Source organism: Bombina bombina, chromosome 6 (assembly GCF_027579735.1).
Source record: "Bombina bombina isolate aBomBom1 chromosome 6, aBomBom1.pri, whole genome shotgun sequence".
Lineage (NCBI taxonomy): Eukaryota > Metazoa > Chordata > Amphibia > Anura > Bombinatoridae > Bombina > Bombina bombina.
This window is the reverse complement of record NC_069504.1, coordinates 1010924587-1010945191: the sequence shown is the minus strand read 5'-3', so window position 1 is coordinate 1010945191 and position 20605 is coordinate 1010924587. Positions and strand designations below refer to the sequence as shown.

Here is a 20605-nt window from a genome sequence, read left to right as displayed (position 1 = left end):
GTCTCCAGGCTGGATTGGCTTGAGAAGTATTACCCTCCTGCTTAGAGGACGTAGCACTTGGGGCTGGTCCGTTTCTGCGAAAGGGACGAAAATTAGGTTTATTTTTGGCCTTGAAAGACCTATTCTGAGGAAGGGCGTGGCCCTTGCCCCCAGTGATATCAGAGATAAACTCTTTCAAGTCAGGGCCAAACAGTGTTTTCCCCTTGAAAGGAATGTCAAACAATTTGTTCTTGGAAGACGCATCCGCTGACCAAGATTTTAACCAAAGCGCTCTGCGCGCCACAATAGCAAACCCAGAATTTTTCGCCGCTAACCTAGCCAATTGCAAGGTGGCGTCTAGGGTGAAAGAATTAGCCAATTTAAGAGCACGAATTCTGTCCATAATCTCCTCATAAGAAGAAGAATTACTAATAATCGCCTTTTCTAGCTCATCGCACCAGAAACACGCGGCTGTAGTGACAGGGACAATGCATGCAATTGGTTGTAGAAGGTAACCTTGCTGAACAAACATCTTTTTTAGCAAACCTTCTAATTTTTTATCCATAGGATCTTGGAAAGCACAACTATCTTCTATGGGTATAGTGGTGCGCTTGTTTAGAGTAGAAACCGCCCCCTCGACCTTGGGGACTGTCTGCCATAAGTCCTTTCTGGGGTCGACTATAGGAAACAATTTTTTAAATATGGGGGGAGGTACGAAAGGTACACCGGGCCTGTCCCATTCTTTATTAACAATGTACGCCACCCGCTTGAGTATAGGAAAAGCTTCGGGGGGCCCCGGGGCCTCTAGGAACTTGTCCATTTTACATAGTGTTTCTGGAATGACCAGATAATCACAATCATCCAAATTGGATAACACCTCCTTAAGCAGAGCGCGGAGATGTTCCAACTTAAATTTAAAAGTAATCACATCAGGTTCAGCTTGTTGAGAAATTTTTCCTGAATCTGAAATTTCTCCCTCAGACAAAACCTCCCTGGCCCCCTCAGACTGGTGTAGGGGCCCTTCAGAAACAATATCATCAGCGTCCTCATGCTCTTCAGTATTTTCTAAAACAGAGCAGTCGCGCTTTCGCTGATAAGTGGGCATATTGGCTAAAATGTTTTTGATAGAATTATCCATTACAGCCGTTAATTGTTGCATAGTAAGGAGTATTGGCGCGCTAGATGTACTAGGGGCCTCCTGTATGGGCAAAACTGGTGCAGACGAAGGAGGGGATGATGCAGTACCATGCTTACTCCCCTCACTTGAGGAATCATCTTGGGCATCATTTTTACTAAATTTTTTATGACATAAATCACATCTATTTAAATGAGAAGGAACCTTGGCTTCCCCACAGTCAGAACACAATCTATCTGGTAGTTCAGACATGTTAAACAGGCATAAACTTGATAACAAAGCACAAAAAACGTTTTAAAATAAAACCGTTACTGTCACTTTAAATTTTAAACTGAACACACTTTATTACTGCAATTGCGAAAAAGTATGAAGGAATTGTTCAAAATTCACCAAAATTTCACCACAGTGTCTTAAAGCCTTAAAAGTATTGCACACCAAATTTGGAAGCTTTAAACCTTAAAATAACGGAACCGGAGACGTTTTTATATTTAACCCCTTTACAGTCCCTGGAATCTGCTTTGCTGAGACCCAACCAAGCCCAAAGGGGAATACGATACCAAATAATGCCTTCAGAAAGACTTTTCTATGTATCAGAGCTCCACACACATGCAGCTGCATGTCATGCTGTTCTCAAAAACAAGTGCGCCATACCGGCGCGAAAATGAGGCTCTGACTATGATTAGGGAAAGCCCCAATAGAATAAAGTGTCTAAAACAGTGCCTGCCGCTATTATTTTACAAAAAATACCCAGATTAAATGATTCCTCAAGGCTAAATATGTGTAAATATGATCGATTTAGCCCAGAAAATGTCTACAGTCTTAATAAGCCCTTGTGAAGCCCTTATTTACTGTGTGAATAAAAATGGCTTACCGGATCCCATAGGGAAAATGACAGCTTCCAGCATTACATCGTCTTGTTAGAATGTGTCATACCTCAAGCAGCAAAAGACTGCTCACTGTTCCCCCAACTGAAGTTAATTCCTCTCAACAGTCCTGTGTGGAACAGCCATGGATTTTAGTAACGGTTGCTAAAATCATTTTCCTCATACAAACAGAAATCTTCATCTCTTTTCTGTTTCAGAGTAAATAGTACATACCAGCACTATTTTAAAATAACAAACTCTTGATTGAATAATAAAAACTACAGTTAAACACTAAAAAACTCTAAGCCATCTCCGTGGAGATGTTGCCTGTACAACGGCAAAGAGAATGACTGGGGTAGGCGGAGCCTAGGAGGGATCATGTGACCAGCTTTGCTGGGCTCTTTGCCATTTCCTGTTGGGGAAGAGAATATCCCACAAGTAAGGATGACGCCGTGGACCGGACACACCTATGTTGGAGAAAGAGGCGTTTCTACGCTGTGTACAAGATCTTTTACTAATGGGAGTGATCCACCCGGTTCCGCGGTCGGAGCACGGACAAGGGTTTTACTCAAATCTGTTTGTGGTTCCCAAGAAAGAAGGAACCTTCAGACCAATCTTGGATTTAAAAATCCTAAACAAATTCCTAAGAGTTCCATCGTTCAAAATGGAAACTATTCGGACAATCTTACCCATGATCCAAAAGGGTCAGTACATGACCACAGTGGATTTAAAGGATGCCTACCTTCACATACCGATTCACAAAGATCATTACCGGTACCTAAGGTTAGCCTTCCTAGACAGGCATTACCAGTTTGTAGCTCTTCCCTTCGGGTTAGCTACTGCTCCAAGAATCTTTACAAAGGTTCTGGGTTCTCTTCTGGCGGTACTAAGACCGCGAGGAATATCGGTAGCTCCGTACCTAGACGACATTCTGATACAAGCGTCAAGTTTCCAAACTGCCAAGTCTCATACAGAGTTTGTACTGGCATTTCTAAGGTCACATGGGTGGAAAGTGAACGAAGGAAAGAGTTCTCTATTGCCACTCACAAGAGTTCCCTTCTTAGGGACTCTTATAGATTCTGTAGAAATGAAAATTTACCTGACAGAAGACAGGTTAACAAAACTTCTAAATGCTTGCCGTGTCCTTCATTCCATTCCACACCCGTCAGTGGCTCAATGCATGGAGATAATAGGCTTAATGGTAGCGGCAATGGACATAGTACCCTTTGCACGCCTGCATCTCAGACCACTGCAATTGTGCATGCTAAGTCAGTGGAATGGGGATTACTCAGATTTGTCCCCTATGCTGAATCTGGATCAAGAGACCAGAAACTCTCTTCTATGGTGGCTCTATCGGCCACATCTGTCCAAGGGGATGCCCTTCAACAGACCAGATTGGACGATTGTAACAACAGACGCCAGCCTGATAGGTTGGGGCGCTGTCTGGAATTCCCTGAAGACTCAGGGATTATGGACTCAGGAGGAGAGTCTCCTTCCCATAAATATTCTGGAATTAAGAGCAGTTTTCAATGCCCTTCTGGCTTGGCCTCAGTTAGTAACTCTGAGGTTCATCAGGTTTCAGTCGAACAACATCACGACTGTGGCTTACATCAACCATCAGGGAGGGACAAGGAGTTCCCTAGCGATGATGGAAGTCTCAAAGATAATTCACTGGGCAGAGTCTCACTCTTGCCACCTATCAGCGATCCACATCCCAGGCGTGGAGAACTGGGAAGCGGATTTTCTAAGTCGCCAGACTTTTCATCCGGGGGAGTGGGAACTTCATCCGGAGATCTTTGCCCAAATACTTCGGCGTTGGGGCAAACCAGATCTGGATCTCATGGCGTCTCGCCAGAACGCCAAACTTCCTTGTTACGGATCCAGATCCAGAGACCCGGGAGCGATTCTGATAGATGCTCTGACAGCACCTTGGGTCTTCAACATGGCTTATGTGTTTCCACCCTTCCCGATGCTTCCTCGATTGATTGCCAGGAACAAACAGGAGAGAGCATCAGTGATTCTAATAGCGCCTGCGTGGCCACGCAGGACCTGGTATGCAGACCTAGTGGACATGTCGTCCTGTCCACCATGGTCTCTACCTCTGAGACAGGACCTTCTGGTGCAGGGTCCTTTCAAACATCCAAATCTAATTTCTCTGAGGCTGACTGCATGGAGATTGAACGCTTGATTCTATCAAAGCGTGGATTCTCGGAGTCAGTGATTGATACCTTAATAAAGGCTAGGAAGCCTGTTACCAGGAAAATTTACCATAAAATATGGCGCAAATACTTGCATTGGTGCGAATCCAAGAGTTACTCATGGAGTAAGGTTAGGATTCCTAGGATATTGTCTTTTCTACAAGAAGGTTTAGAAAAGGGTTTATCCGCTAGTTCGTTAAAGGGACAGATCTCAGCTTTGTCCATCCTTTTACACAAACGTCTGTCAGAAGTTCCAGACGTTCAGGCTTTTTGTCAGGCTTTGGCCAGGATTAAGCCTGTATTTAAAACTGTTGCTCCGCCATGGAGCTTAAACTTAGTTCTTAACGTTTTACAGGGTGTTCCGTTTGAACCCCTTCATTCCATTGATATCAAACTGTTATCTTGGAAAGTTCTGTTTTTAATGGCTATTTCCTCGGCTCGAAGAGTCTCTGAGTTATCTGCCTTACATTGTGATTCTCCTTATCTGATTTTCCATTCAGACAAGGTAGTTCTGCGTACTAAACCTGGGTTCTTACCTAAGGTAGTCACTAACAGGAATATCAATCAAGAGATTGTTGTTCCTTCATTGTGTCCTAATCCTTCCTCAAAGAAGGAACGACTTCTGCACAATTTGGACGTTGTCCGTGCCCTGAAATTTTATTTGCAGGCAACTAAAGATTTTCGACAAACTTCTTCCCTGTTTGTCGTTTATTCTGGACAGAGGAGAGGTCAAAAGGCTTCGGCTACCTCTCTCTCCTTCTGGCTTCGTAGTATAATACGTTTAGCCTATGAGACTGCTGGACAGCAGCCTCCTGAAAGAATTACAGCTCATTCTACCAGAGCTGTGGCTTCCACTTGGGCCTTTAAAAATGAGGCCTCTGTTGAACAGATTTGCAAGGCTGCGACTTGGTCTTCACTTCACACTTTTTCCAAATTTTACAAATTTGACACTTTTGCTTCTTCGGAGGCTGTTTTTGGGAGAAAGGTTCTTCAGGCAGTGGTTCCTTCCGTATAAAGATCCTGCCTGTCCCTCCCGTCATCCGTGTACTTTTAGCTTTGGTATTGGTATCCCATAAGTAATGGATGACCCGTGGACTGACTACACTTAACAGGAGAAAACAAAATTTATGCTTACCTGATAAATTCCTTTCTCCTGTAGTGTAGTCAGTCCACGGCCCACCCTGTTTTTTATGGCAGGTCTAAATTTTAAATTATACTCCAGTCACCACTACACCCTATAGTTTCTCCTTTCTCGTTTGGTTTTCGGTCGAATGACTGGATATGACGTAGAGGGGAGGAGCTATATAGCAGCTCTGCTTGGGTGATCCTCTTGCACTTCCTGTTAGGGAGGAGTTATAATCCCATAAGTAATGGATGACCCGTGGACTGACTACACTACAGGAGAAAGGAATTTATCAGGTAAGCATAAATTTTGTTTATTAAAGGAAGAAGGGTAAAATGAAGAACCAATTCTTTCCCATTCATTCTTAATTTTTGACATCTTTACGGGAACCAGGAAAGTCTGTGGTACATCCCTGTCCTCGTAGACCGTATCTAATTTAGATATCAAAGGTTCCTCAGGCAATTTAGGCTCTGGAACCTCTAAAGTAGCCAAAACTTCCTTTAGCAGAAAGCGTAATGTTAAATCCTAAATCTAAAGTCTGGTTCCTCCGTAGCTGGGGGCTTAGAGGCAGCAGATTCCGCAGAAAAAGCACCCTCTGACGTATCAGAGGCGTCTTCATCATCTGATAATCTTGTATCAGATAAATCTAATAAGCTAGTAGATGACCCCTGGGAAGGCTAGCAATATTTGACCTTTCGCTTGCGCTTAGCAGGGCGAGGTAAAGCACTAAGGGTCACAGACACTGCCGTTTGTAACTGCTCAGTAAAGTCTGGCGGTAAAAGGGCCCCTCCAGATGGAGGATTAGGAGTGCTACGGGAAGCTGCATGTGTATTGGGAGATGACTGTAGGGTGCGCACCTCACGGGACGAAGACTCCTCACAATATAGACGGCTCAGTGGTATCACATATTAACTTTTTTTTACATGATTACTTTATCAAGGCATGTGGAACATAATTGAGCAGGCGGATATACTGCGGTCTCCTCACAATATAGACAGGTATTAGACTTAGGTAAAGAGGGAGTACACTCTAACGCATCAGAATCCTCCATAGCTTGCGGTTATAAAGCGGACTATTGAATAATAAGATAAAACGGGACCAATGGCTGGGGCACTCACCACCTCCTATGGCCCAGGCAGGCCAAACAGAGAAACTGCTTCTTCTCCAGTAAACCACACAGTCAGGAAAAGGGGAAATCAGTGTGACCACACCCAGTTACGTAGTGGGCAATGGAGGACTGCTTCTGCTATAGGAAAAAAGCGCACCAAGCCTTTCATGCTGCGCAGCTTCTAAAAACTAAAATCTGTACGTTCCTGCCTGAGCCTCATCTCACACATGTCGCAGCATAATCATAATAAAATAAAATTATGTGATTAATCCCCCATATGTGTATAAAAAAAATGAACCAATCTTACCGGAATCTATGCCGTGGAATAGAAACACAGCCTCTCAGGTTTGACAGTCTTGTAGCATCGCTCCTGACATGGACTTGAGTGATGGAAGCAGGCAGTGAAACTTGTCAACACTGATTGCTTAGGAGCTGTTCATACGAGTCTGGATGGGTTTGCAGAAATACTCTCCCTGCATCTCCAGACCTAACATTCGTCAATGCTCTCACTGAGAGGGTGACAAGACTACTTAAAACTCTAGTCCCGAGGGCCTTCAGGTGGGCGGAGCTAGCGACTGGCAGCAGGGAGTGAGAGCTCCGTGAACTTGGGGCTACAAACTTCTTTATTTTCGCTGCCAGTCGCCTTCCCACACATCAGCCTTGTGGGGTAAGAGTAAATCCCTACCGGCGGCATCCAGTGGAGGGTTTTTAAACCGCCCTCGCCCCCGGGAAAACATAATTGCGCAACACTGCGCGAAGCAATAGAAACTGCCGGGAGCCATATTGGATTGAGCCCACATGCATCAAGCCACGCACCGGAGCTCACTAGCGGGCCCGGAACAAACATCCTAAGCTCCCTTGATATCGGAGGTGTACTAGAGACTGAGTAACGGCCACAGCTGAGGAAATACCTCAGAATCCCACAAGACTGCACCATACCGGAGCGGATCTCTGCCACTTGCACCGCACTACCTCACAAGCAGAGGGACTATTGTTGCCCACGGATTAACACACCGGAGGGGATCTGGCAAGTAGAAAAGAGCCCTGCAGCATACAATCGTATTTAAAAGGAAAGCCAAGGGAAGGTGACACACTCAAGGTACTGGGATACAGGCTCACACCAAGGGAAGGCCCCAAATGACATCATAGGCTGGGCGTAAAACAGCACAATCACACATACTGCTTGCATTCTTTTTATTTAATCTTCACACATTGGCCCATGCCACTTAAGCCTTAAATTTTGAGTACCACAATATTAGAGTCCTTTACACATCATAAAAGCTGCAGCATACTCTCTCCAGGCCCTGCTGATGAGGCTACAACACGCTCTAAGAAGCTGCAAACTTCCTGCATGATTCAAACTGGGCCCTGACAAAAAGCGTTTTTTTCATTTTTTTCATTTGACAAAGGATAAACAGGAGTGCTCCCTGCAAGCCTTTTACACATTCTCCCAGTGCTCCCTCACTCTTAATCAACAGTGACACCTAGTGGCGTAATCACTTTATACTATATTTCTAACTGAACTGTGCTGCTGCATTATCAGAGTTTCCTACATCTCACATGAAGGTTGATAAGTACTTTAAACCCCTTACCAGCACACTAGAGGGCAAGATGACGTCCAAATCAAAGCAGACTGACAGGAGGCAACGACATACTACAGAAACACAGATTGAATTTCCCCCTTCACCAAGCTCCGCTCATCTAGCAATTCCTGATTCAACAAATCTCCTGCAGGAGCTGAAGTCCTTCTTTCTGCCCAAAATGGAATCTTTGCAAGCAGGCATGGACACTTTAACTAGTGAAGTGCGCCAATTTTCAACGAGAATGAATCAGGCGGAACAGAGGATTTCAGACATGGAAGACCGTCAAAATAACACTTCCACCTCTCTCAGACAGCTGCTACGCCAGAATCAGGCGCTTCAGGACAAGGTTGACGACCTTGAGAATCGTAGTAGGTGGAACAACCTACGTATAATAGGGATCCCAGAAAGCATTAAAAACAAAGACTTATTAGAGTTCACAGCCCTCACATTCCCTAAGATCTTGGGCATGGATCCAGACCGTCTCCCGCTAGATGTGGAAAGAGCCCACCGCATTGGCCCAGACACTGGCCTTTCTACCACCACAGCTGCTAGACCTCGCCAGGTTATATTTAAATGCCTGAATTACCAAGAAAAACTGGCACTGTTAAGGGCTTATAGATCCCACGATGGGGAGGTCCTCTTTGAGGGAAAAAAACTTCTGCTATTTCAGGACTTTTCGGCAGAAGTCACCAAACTTCGTAAAGAATTTGCCCCCTACTGCTCACAGCTCTATGAGGAGGGCAGACAGGTGGCGCTCCTCTATCCGGCCAAACTCAGATTACAGACCCCAAGAGGTGCCAGATTCTTTCTCTCTCCTAAGGAACTAAAAGCCTTCCTAGACGCTGAAAAAACTGCAACCTGACCAACAGATTGGATCATGCTTCATACCACAGGTGATCCGTTTTTTTTCCTCCAGATGCTGGATTGTGGCTACATGTGTCACTGGGCACAGGAAACCCCCATGGCCATGGACATTCCCATTGCTGAACTGGTTGCTCTTGGGAAAGCCACTCTACAAGACACTGACAGGGAGCGGGAGTGGCCCTGGCGGCCTGCCGCTCTCTCCACTACAGAGACTCTAGCCTCCCTAGGGAGACAGTTCCTGCAAGTTATTATTTTGTTGTTTGAATGTATTTATCTTTTTTTATTGTTCTCTTCTGTATGTTTCCCTATTTTTCTTAGTACCGCATACAATGTCCCCTTAACTGACTTGTTTAGCGTTAAAGGCTTATCCCCTTTTTTTTCAGTTACTATGTACATGCATATACTCAGGATGTGCCATACCGCAACTGCCCCTAGCGGATACTTTCAACTGCCGGATGTGCCTTAACCTTTTTCTTTCCCTCATAACAGAATACCCAGGGGCTGCGGTCGGCGGATGGATTGGCTGCACACAGACATCTGGACCACAGATGACCTCCCTACCTGACTGTCCCTCATTCATAAAGCTAGTAAGTCTCCTTTCACAATACTCCTCACTCCAAGTCCTGACAGCACTACTACTGCACATATGCACTCCTCCTCCCCCGACCAAATACAAACTCAGGCTGAACTCACTGCCCTCTGTGACACCTCCCGCTTTCATCCTAGATCGTGCCTGGTGCCAACATTCCCTCAATGACCTCACACATGGCCATAAACCTTAATATAGTCTCTTGGAATGTGGGAGGAATTACCTCCCCGGCCAAGAGGAGCAGAATTATACAATACCTCAACTCCATACATGCAGACATAGCTATGTTGCAAGAGACACACCTCACTGCTGAGGAACATGAAAAACTTAAAATACGGTGGGTGGGGCACATCCTCTACTCAACTTCAGGGGGAAGGAGACGTGGAGTGGCAATCTTAGTAAGGAAAAATCTACCTATAACTTTCTCCAATACAAAAATAGATGATGAGGGACGCTACATTTTCACCTCCATACACTCCAAAGACTACAAACTCCAATTATGTAATGTGTACGGGCCCAATCATTCCGATGTGAAGTTCTGGGCATCTATGCAGTCACTCATTGCCCAACATTCAGACTTCCATGTTATAGTGGGGGGAGACTTTAATATGGCGCAAGCATGCCCATTAGATAGGTTCTATGACCAGACTTGCTCCTCTTCAAAGCAAAGACTGCACCCCAAACACAAACAAGAAACACAGATCATATCAGCGTTTAGAGAGGGGTTGGGACTACACGATCTTTGGAGGCTACAACACCCTGACCACAAAGACTATACCTGTGTCTCGAAAACACACCACACTCTCTCACGCATTGACTACTTCCTCACATCCCCTCAACTCACCCCTAACATACTAAACACCTCCATTCTCCCAATTACAATTTCAGACCATGCTCCCATAAAATTAACACTGCAACTCCTCAAAACATCACCTTTTAAAAAGTCTTGGAAGTTCCCCTCATATCTATACACTAACGCAGAATTTCGACAACAACTGAAGGCCTTCTGGCTGGAATACACTTTTGACAATGACAGCCATAGAACACTGACCTATTTTGGCATGCATCCAAAACAGTTATTAGAGGCAGAATTACAGCCTACACAGCACATCATTCTAAGTCGCAGAAGAAAACCGCCACACAACTTCTTTCTAACCTGACTTCTACCTATAACACCTACTTAAATAACCCCACAGCACAGAATCGCCAGAAATATTATGATGCCAAACAAGAGCGGGACTCACATCTACAAATTTTAGACCATATATTTAACATACATAGACAAGGCAGATTCTATCGGCACGGTAACAAGGCCGGCACACTCCTAGCAAATCTGGTCAAAATTCATACACCTAAATCCTTCATATCTGCAATCAAATCTGGGACACACCTTAGGACTGATACAAAGGATATAATGAGGGAGTTCATAACTTATTATAAAGCATTATACACTAGTCAGAACATTGCAGAAACGGACAAGCATGCGTTCTGGAACAACATATTGCTACCTCGACTGTCTGAATCCCAGAGAGAGAGCTTAAACTCCCCCATACAAGTGCAGGAAGTGCTGAGAGCCATTAGCAGCTCAAAGATAGGGAAAGCCGCAGGCCCAGACTTCCTCCCTATTGAGTACTACAAGATTCTTAGCACTGACATAGCCCCAACGCTAGCTTCTACATACACCAACTACCTTCTAGGGACCTCTACCCCAGATACGAGATTCACTGAAGCCAACATATGTGTTCTCCAAAAGCCGAATAAGGATCATACAATGCCCTCCTCATATAGACCAATCTCGCTGCTTAACAGCGACTATAAGTTATATACTAAGATACTGGCGGACAGGCTAGCTGAGATACTGCCTGATCTGGTTCATCCAGATCAGACAGGCTTTATCAAAAGACGAACCTCAGTGATCAATATCAGAAAAACACTAGCAGTCATATCTCACTACAATAACGCACACTATTCAGAACACCAGAAACCCAATGTTGACGCATGCCTATTCGCCATCGACGCTGAAAAAGCGTTCGATCGAATAGAGTGGGACCACCTATATACCTCACTAGACAGATTTGGCATCTCAGGGAATTTTCTCAATGCACTCCAACAACTCTATGCTTCACCCTCAGCCTCCATTATCATCAATGGTCAGGTGTCTCCCTCATTCCTATTGGAAAGGGGAACCAGGCAGGGATGCCCTCTTTCCCCGCTGCTCTTCAACTTGGCAATAGAACCGCTCGCATGTTACATCCGCCAACATGGTGAAGGTCTAAAAATTCATAAGCAGACAGTACACCTATCTTTGTATGCGGATGACCTACTTCTGTATGTCTCTAACCCACATATTAATATACCCAAACTCCTGTGTATCTTAGATAAATTCAGTGCGATCTCTGGTTACAAAATCAACTTAGATAAATCTGAACTTACATGGTTACGGAACACTAAGAAAACACAATTGCAGGACACAGGCCTAAAGGTGACCTCTGGCACTTTCACATACTTGGGGATACAGCTACACACTGACATGAACAGGTTGTACCATCTAAATATAAGTAGAACCCTAACCCTTATTAAAAATCAGCTGGCAGGCTGGAGAAACTTGCCACTATCCCTTACGGGGAGAATTCATCTTTTGAAAATGATTATCTTACCAAAACTACTCTACCCCCTCCAAATGCTTCCTTTACTACTGACTAAGCGTGATTTAAATGCCTTAACGACTATGTTTGGTAACTTCGTCTGGCAGTATAAGAAACCAAGAATTAACAGGCTCCACCTCGCAATGTCAGTTGATTCTGGTGGACTCAGTCTTCCCAATCTTAGGTGGTACAACTGGGCATCCCTAACAAAAATAGTTGTAGGATGGCTAACGCAATCTGACTATTTTTCACCCCCCGTAGAGAGGGAACTCCTAGCACCTACACATCCGGCCTTTTTGCCACATACCTCTCTAGCCTCGCTCCCCCCACACGTAAAACACAATATACTATTTAGGGACACCTTGAGAGCCTGGACCAAACTTTGTAAAACATGGGGGATGGAGTTCAAATTTAGCAAATACTTACCACTCCAAGGGAATCCTAACTTTCTCCCGGGATACACCACATCTGCCTTTAAACATTGGGAACGCCAAGGACTGACTATGGTAGCACAACTGATCAATCCTACGACACAACAGACACTCTCCTTTTCCGACCTTCAAACACAATACACCCTCCCAGCCTCACACAGATTTGCCTATCTCCAGAGTAGACATTACACACAAACTCTTCTGACTGAGGGACTGACCTCGCCAACCTCTGGCAAAATTGTCGCTCTGTGTAATCTGGCCTCCCAGGGTAGCCACTCAATCTCTCCTATTTCTAAGGCAATAGCCACACACCATGAAACGCAAACATTGCAGGGCATCATTACTAAGTGGCGGGGGCAAAGGGTGCCTGAGGTCACAACAGAACACATCTTGGGAAGCATAGCTACAGTCAGACAAACGACTTTGTCCGCAGGCTTGAGAGAAACACAAATAAAATTCTTACATCACGCATACATAACACCGACAATCAGAGCTAAATGGATAAAAGATGCGTCGAGCAACTGCCCCAAATGTTCACTGTCTGCCACGGACTGGACACACCTAGTCTGGGACTGCCCTAAGCTGCAGAGGTTTTGGGGCAAGGTTAGATTCTGGCTGTCTAAGGTACTCACAGCTCATATAACTTTAAATGCAGCCATCATATTTTTCTTTCAAGACATCTCATTACCACTAAAACACCGAAAATTCGCTAATATGGTGGTGCTGGTAGCTAGGAAATTAATCCTGCAATATTGGGCTAAGAACAGAGAGCCTCCTTTTAAAAAACTAACCCATGCTATACATCAACAGTTTCTGGCAGAACACACAGACACACAGAGTGACCGTGATGTTAGAGTTAAATCATTCATGACTAAGTGGGATCCGTACTTATTGCACCTACCTGTAGGACTGAGGAGGAAACTCCTGCGCCCCTTCCAAAATTCCATGTTCATGCTAAATGAGAACCTACGAGGACGCTGGTGCATACCAGAATCGAACTCAGACCCTGACTCTTAACTAACACACTGCTAAACGGGACTGACACAGTCACTACCTCATTGGACTTCCCGGTGACTACATATGGGGACCTAGGAACCTGGGCACATCCATCCGCCGACGCAGCAACGCAACAACTTGATCACTCTTCTATCTACAGCTCAAAGGTACTTAAGTTGTCATAAGTTTACGTTGTATGTTTTATGTTATTAGTTGGCATGACTGCATCGGCCCATTGACATAACTAAAATCTTCAGACATCAATACCTATTATGGAAGGCCTGGCTTTGCACTACTACTATAACTGCAAAATAATCCTAACAGAATGTGAAAGTAGACACCAATATAGTGCAGTTAATACCCCAGAACATATTTCTTCCCATACTTGGTATGATAACACCCTGTAACATCCTCTAGACTCATTGATGCAGTTAGCCAAGATCTATTTATGGTTTTGTTTTGTATAGTTTTTGTTCTTTTAAAAGTTCTAATTATGCAGGGAACTTGACCGCTCCACATGGCTCAGGATAATTCGGTGGACACAATTCAGACTCAGATTCCTTTAAAAGATCATGGTACACCTCATATTGTTATTGCCTTATGATGACAAGATACTGTACAAAGCTGTGTGGTAGTGTTTAAGCTTACCTGTAAAAAAAAATTCAAAAATAAAGTTATTAAAAAAAAAAACTCTAGTCCCATTTCAAAGGGAAGATAAACTCCATAAGGAACTACTCCGTATCTTTCGACACTTCTCTGCCAACCTCCTGTGACGAAAGGCAAAGAATGACTGGTTTATGAGGGAAGTAAGGGGAGTATTTAAGTCTTTGGCTGGGGTGTCTGCCTCCTACTGGTGGCCAGGTTCAGTATTTCCCAACAGTAAGGAATGATGCCGTGGACTCTCCTGATATTAAGAAGGAAATGTACTACTTTATTTAATAGTCAGAGATGGATTGCCTAGTTACATTTTACATTTGAACCTATAATGAACAGGGACTTTTTTTAGATTGCTCAACAGATAAATTATTTACTTTACAAGTTAATCAAGAACTAAAAACCAAACAGATAAACATACCTTCCAAACTGTAAGGGAAAATGTTTCTTAATCCTGTGAAAAAGCTTTTCTCCACTATCCAGTTCAACATAAAAGTATGGTGTTCCTGGCTGTACAATCTGAAAAACCAAGAAAATAACTGCATGAGTCCTTTATTTTACAATGCATGTTTAAAAAACTGCCCATCCTACGTTGGCTGGGCTGTGACCACATTCAAAAACTTCATCTATGCAGAATTGTGCTGGAAACATTCCATGCCACAAGCCAAACTTATAACTGTGGCATTTTGCTTCCTGCCCCATCACAGTCTTTTTCAATATTTGCCTTTTGCTAGCTGTAGCGTTAAAATGTTTGTTGTTTTATTCAAAAAGCAAAAATGTGTGAATAAGGAAGTAACAGTCTAGCACTTCTTACACAGCGGTTATAGTGCGATTATAGGGACATAACTTTTTTCTGCAATTTAGAACGGGCATAAAATTTAAACATCTTTCCAGTATACTTCTATTACCAAATTTGCTACACTGGTATCCTTTGTTGCGGGAGCAGCAATACACTACAAGGAGCTAGCTGAACACATCTGGAGAGTTACACACTGTCCCTTTAAGCCTTAAAGGGATAGTTAGTCAAAATTAAATTTTCATGATTCAGATTGAGCATGTAATTTTAAGCAACTTTTAATTTACTACTATTAGCAATTTTTCTTTGTTCTCTTGGTATCTTTATTTAAAAAGCAAAAATGTAAAGCTAAATGTAGCCACCAATCAGCAAGCACTACCCAGGTGCTGAACCAAAAATGGGCCAGCTCTTAAGCTTACATTCTTGCTTTTTCACATAAAGCTACCAAGAGAACGAAGAAAATGTGATAATAGGAGTGAATTACAAAGTTGCTTAACATTGCATGCTCTATCTGAATCATGAAAATTACATTTTGACTAGACTCTTAATTGTACGGAATTACTTGTATTGTTTTTTTTACTTAGTAAAGATAATATTGTGAGTAATATTTTACATGCTACTACACACAGTACAGTAGTGGTACCAAACAGCTGAAAATGGAGAACAGAGTGCCTGCAGTATATATAATTTAACACATGCTTGGAAGCAGACAACAACCGCCCCCACACACACACTATATGCTTGCTCATACAGATGGGGACCATTTTTATAAAGTTTTACAATTTAAAAAAGGACATTAAACACTTTGAAATACAAAGTGGTATGAGTCATTAAAATATGCATTCATTAGTTTTGTATCCTTTGCCTTTAATTTAAATTGTGGCCTTTTAAAAGGGGATACTGCTGTAGCCAGGAAACAAAGTACAAAATAAGGAGGAGAAGAAAAAAAAAAAAAAAAAGGAAAAAAAGGAATGACAATTAGCATTTTTGAAAAGAAAATTTATGCTTACCTGATAAATTTGTTTCCTCTTGGACACGAGTCCACGGATCATCATTACTTATGGGATATTCACCTTCTGGTCAGCAGGAGGATGCAAAGAGCACTTACAGCAAAGCTGTTAAATAGCTCCTCCCTTCCCTCCCACTCCAGTCATTCGACCGAAGTTAGGAAGAGAAAGGAAAAGCTAAAGGTGCAGAGGTGTCTGAAGTTTTAGAAAAAAAAATACTATCCTGTCTAAAAGACAGGGCAGGCCATGGACTCGTCATGTCCAAGAGGAAACAAATTTTATCAGGTAAGCATACATTTTCTTTTCCTCTTAAAAGGGACACTGTATCCAAAAAAATTTATTTCGTGATTCAGATGGAGCATGAAATTTTAAGCAACTTTCTAATTTACTCCTATTATCAAATTTTCTTCCTTCTCTTGGTATCTTTATTTGAAATGCAAGAATGTAAGTTTAGATGCCGGCCCATTTTTGGTGAACAACCTGGGTTGTCCGTGCTGATTGGTGGATAAATTCATCCACCAATAAAAAACTGCTGTCCAGAGTACTGAAACCAAAATAAAAGCTTAGATGCCTTCTTTTTCAAATAATGATAGCAAGAGAACGAAGAAAAATTGATAATAGGAGTAAAATTAGAAAGCTGCTTAAAATTGCATGCTCTTTCTGAATTACAAAAGAAAAAAAAATTGGGTACAGTGTCCCGTTAAGGACACGACAAGTCCACGGATCATCATCATTACTTATGGGATACAATACCCAAGCTTAGAGGACACAGATGATACGGGAAGGACAAGACAGGATACCTAAATGTAAGGCACCACTGCTTGAAGAACCTTTCTCCCAAAAACCGCCTCAGCTGAGGCAAAAATATCAAATTTATAGAAATTGGAAAAAGTGTGAAGAGAAGACCAAGTAGCAGCTTTACAAATCTGCTCAATAGAAGCTTCATTCTTGAATGCCCATGAAGAAGCCACAGCCCTTGTAGAATGAGCCGTAACCCTCTCAGGAGGCTGTTTCCCAGCAGTCTCATAAGCAAAGCGAATGATACTCTTCAGCCAAAAAGAAAGAGAAGTAGCCGTAGCTTTCTGACCCCTTAGTTTCCCTGAGAAAACAACAAACAGGGCAGAAGACTGACTAAAGTACTTTGTCGCTTGTAAATAAAACTTTAAAGCACGAACGACATCAAGATTGTGCAAAAGACGTTCCTTCTGAGAAGAAGGATTAGGACACAACGAAGGAACAACAATTTCCTGATTAATAGTGCGATCAGAAACAACCTTAGGAGGGAAACCTAATTTTGTACGCAACACTACCTTATCTGCATGAAATATAAGATAAAGGAAAGGTACCTTGCAAGCCGATAGTTCAGATACTCTACGAGCAGAAGAAACAGCAACAAAGAAACAAAACCTTCCGAGATAAAAACTAAATATCTAAGGAATGCATAGGTTCAAACGGAACCCCTTGAAAAAACATTAAGAACCAAATTAAGACTCCACGGAGGAGCAATAGGTTTAAATACAGGTTTGATCCTGACCAGAGCCTGACAGAAAGATTGAACATCTGGAACAGCAGCCAGACGTTTGTGTAGCAAAACAGACAAGGCCGAAATCTGACCCTATAAAGGAACTTACTGACAAGTCCTTCTCCAACCCTCTTGGAAAAAAGCTAAAATTCTAGGAATCCTAACACTACTCCACGAGTAGTCCTAGATTCACACCAATAAAGATATATATGCCATATCTTATGGTAAATCCTCCTAGTAACGAGCCTGAACCAAGGTTTCTATGACTGCGTCAGAAAAGCCTCGTTTTGATAAAACTAAACGTTCAAACTCCAAGCAGTCAGCTTCAGAGAAACTAGATTTAGATAACGGAAGGGACCTTGAGTGAGAAAGTCCTTCCTCAACGGGAGTCTCCAGGGAGGCAGAGACGACATCTCTACCAGATCCGCATACCAAGTCCTGCAAGGCCAGGCAGGAACAATTAGGATCACAGAAGCCCTCTCCTGCTTAATACGTGCAATGACTCGAGGAAGAAGCGCAAAGGGAGGAAACAGGTAAGCCAGTTTGAAGGACCAAGGCACCGTCAGAACATCTATCAGTTCCGCCTGTGGATCCCTGGATCTCGATCCGTACCTCGGAAGCTTGGCATTCAGCCGAGATGCCATGAGATCCAACTCCGGCTGACCCCATTTGAGAGTCAGACTCGAGAACACCTCCGGATGAAGTTCCCACTCGCCCGGATGGAAAGTCTGTTTGCTCAGGAAATCCGCTTCCGAGTTGTCTACCCCTGGTATGTGGATTGCAGACAGATGACAAGAGCGGATCTTCGCCCACTGAATTATCTTGGATACTTCGGACACCGCCAAGGAACTCCTCGTTCCTCCCTGATGATTTATGAAAACTACCGTTGTTATATTGTCCGACTGAATTCTGATGAACGGGACCAAGGCTAACTGAGGCCAAGCCAGAAGAGCATTGAAAATCGCTCTCAATTCCAGAATGTTGATGGGAAGAAGAGACTCCTTTCCCATGAGTATTTGAGGCGATAAGTCTGCATAGTCTCCATTCCATCGACTGCAGAAGTCTGAGATGGAACCGAGCAAACGGGATGATGTCCATCGCCGCCACCATCAGTCCGATTACCTCCATACACTGAGCCACTGACGGCAGCGGATTGTAATGGAGTCTGCAACAGGTATCTATATTTTTTTTATTATTTTTTTTTTTAAACGCTACTGTGTCTTTAAAACATAAAAAACCAACAATAGAAATGTGCACTGCAAATTAGCAACACTTTGTTAGAGCTAATCAGTAAAATAAAACGTTATAACAATAACAGTCCTGTGCCTTTAAATTTTAAAACGTTAACAATATTTTTCCTCTTTGTCTGATCATTTGTTTAAAACACTTTCAGAGCCTATTAAACACTGAATTCAGACACCTTTACACCTCAGCCTTCTTCTCTATCTTCTCAGCAGGGAGAACACTCCAGTGGAAAACCGGAAATCAGGATCCACCTCAGTAGCAAGCGACATCACCGTTTGTCTAGATAATCTAATCCCCAGACACTCGGTAATACAGCCCCATGCGACCTTAATACAGCATGGCCATGAACCAGGAAGCGCGCATAAATAGGCTCCGCCCATCGTGGGCGTCACCTAAAAAAATGGCTCCAAAAACGTCAGGGAAGTTAAAACGATCCATCCCTTAATAAAACTTATGCAAACATGCCCAAAGGAATGTTCATGTCTCCTCCACACAAACTGCCCCAGTGCCTGTACTAAATAAACCCTTTTTACATTTGAAAGCAAAAGGGTAAAGTGTCCCAGAGCTGCACAGCAGCCTTCAAACATTAAAGTGCCATAATCATCCTTGCTAGCTTAGATGAATAAAAACAGGCACTTACCTCAATGCTGACCGACAGCAAGATCTTCCATCAGGTGTAAGAGGTCGTTCTTCTCCCTCCCATAGCCCTGTGGAAGCAGATCAGCCTGAGTTACCATGCGCTTAGGCTATCTATAATGGGGCAGCAACATCTTAGGAGGCGCAGTGAGAATTATGTCCCACCAGTTCCTAATGCTTTAAAGCCACCAAAAAGCCCTACTGTAGAGACTGATTAGGTCTAGGTTACACCCCAGATCAAAGTAGCACATTCTGGCACTACTTAAAAACAAACTCTTGATTGGAGAATCTTTTTCTAACACCTCACTTTGCCATCTCCTATTACTAACGCAGGCAAAGAGAATGACTGCAGTGGGAGGAGCTATTTAAGAGCTTTGCTGTAGGTGCTCTTTGCCGCCTCCTGCTGACCACGAGGTGAATATCCCATAAGTAATGATGATCCGTGGACTCGTCGTGTCCTTAAGAGGAAATATATATTAAGTATGTTGCAGGTAATTTTGCTAGAATTGGGAGTGAACTTGTCATTTCCTGTTATGAGCTGTATTATATTATAGTATTGTTTATTTACCACAAAACTCACAATTTCCTACGCTCCCTAACCAGCTGCATTACATTTATAGAGCCACCTACTCAGCTACTAGGCTAGCTGTAATAGTACTAGCTGTGCACAGTACACTGCACACAACAAATAAGGAAACAGTTTCCCGTTTACATTAGCAGAAAAAAAAAAGTGTAGGAATACAAAAAGTTGTCTCTCTGCCCTTATATAGGTGCTCTGTAGTTGATTACAATTTCTGCACAGCCTGGTTTACCTCAGCAACAAACTAGTCTCTGCAGGAAGGGCAGCTGAGATTTTAGATATACTGCTCCCTAAACTAACTTTATCCCTGACAAGTTAACTTATTTTTGTTGATGTAAAAACTTGGTGTCTGGTATGTGCAATATTACTATGCACACAGCTAGTACTGCCCCAGCCAGTGAGGTTTGATGTACACAATATACAGTGCACAGCTAGTACTGCCACAGTCAGTGGTGCCTGGTATACACAATATACAGTACACAGCTAGTACTGCCACAGTCAGTGGTGCCTGGTATACACAATATACTGTACACAGCTAGTACTGCCACAGTCAGTGGTGCCTGGTATACACAATATACTGCACACAGCTAGTACTGCCACAGTCAGTGGTGCCTGGTATACACAATATACTGTACACAGCTAGTACTGCCA

The 20605-nt window shown here is 43.2% G+C and overlaps 1 protein-coding gene across 3 annotated transcripts in view; it reads right to left on the bottom strand.

Moving 5' to 3' along the window:
- Nucleotides 1–20605, bottom strand: part of CWF19L1 (CWF19 like cell cycle control factor 1) — a 345153-nt gene that overhangs the window by 72515 nt on the left and 252033 nt on the right. For all 3 annotated transcript variants that reach the window (XM_053718730.1, XM_053718728.1, XM_053718729.1), the window contains one exon: nt 14590–14687. In XM_053718730.1, coding sequence (XP_053574705.1) covers nt 14590–14687 — 98 coding nt within the window. The remainder of the gene's footprint in view (nt 1–14589; nt 14688–20605) is intronic.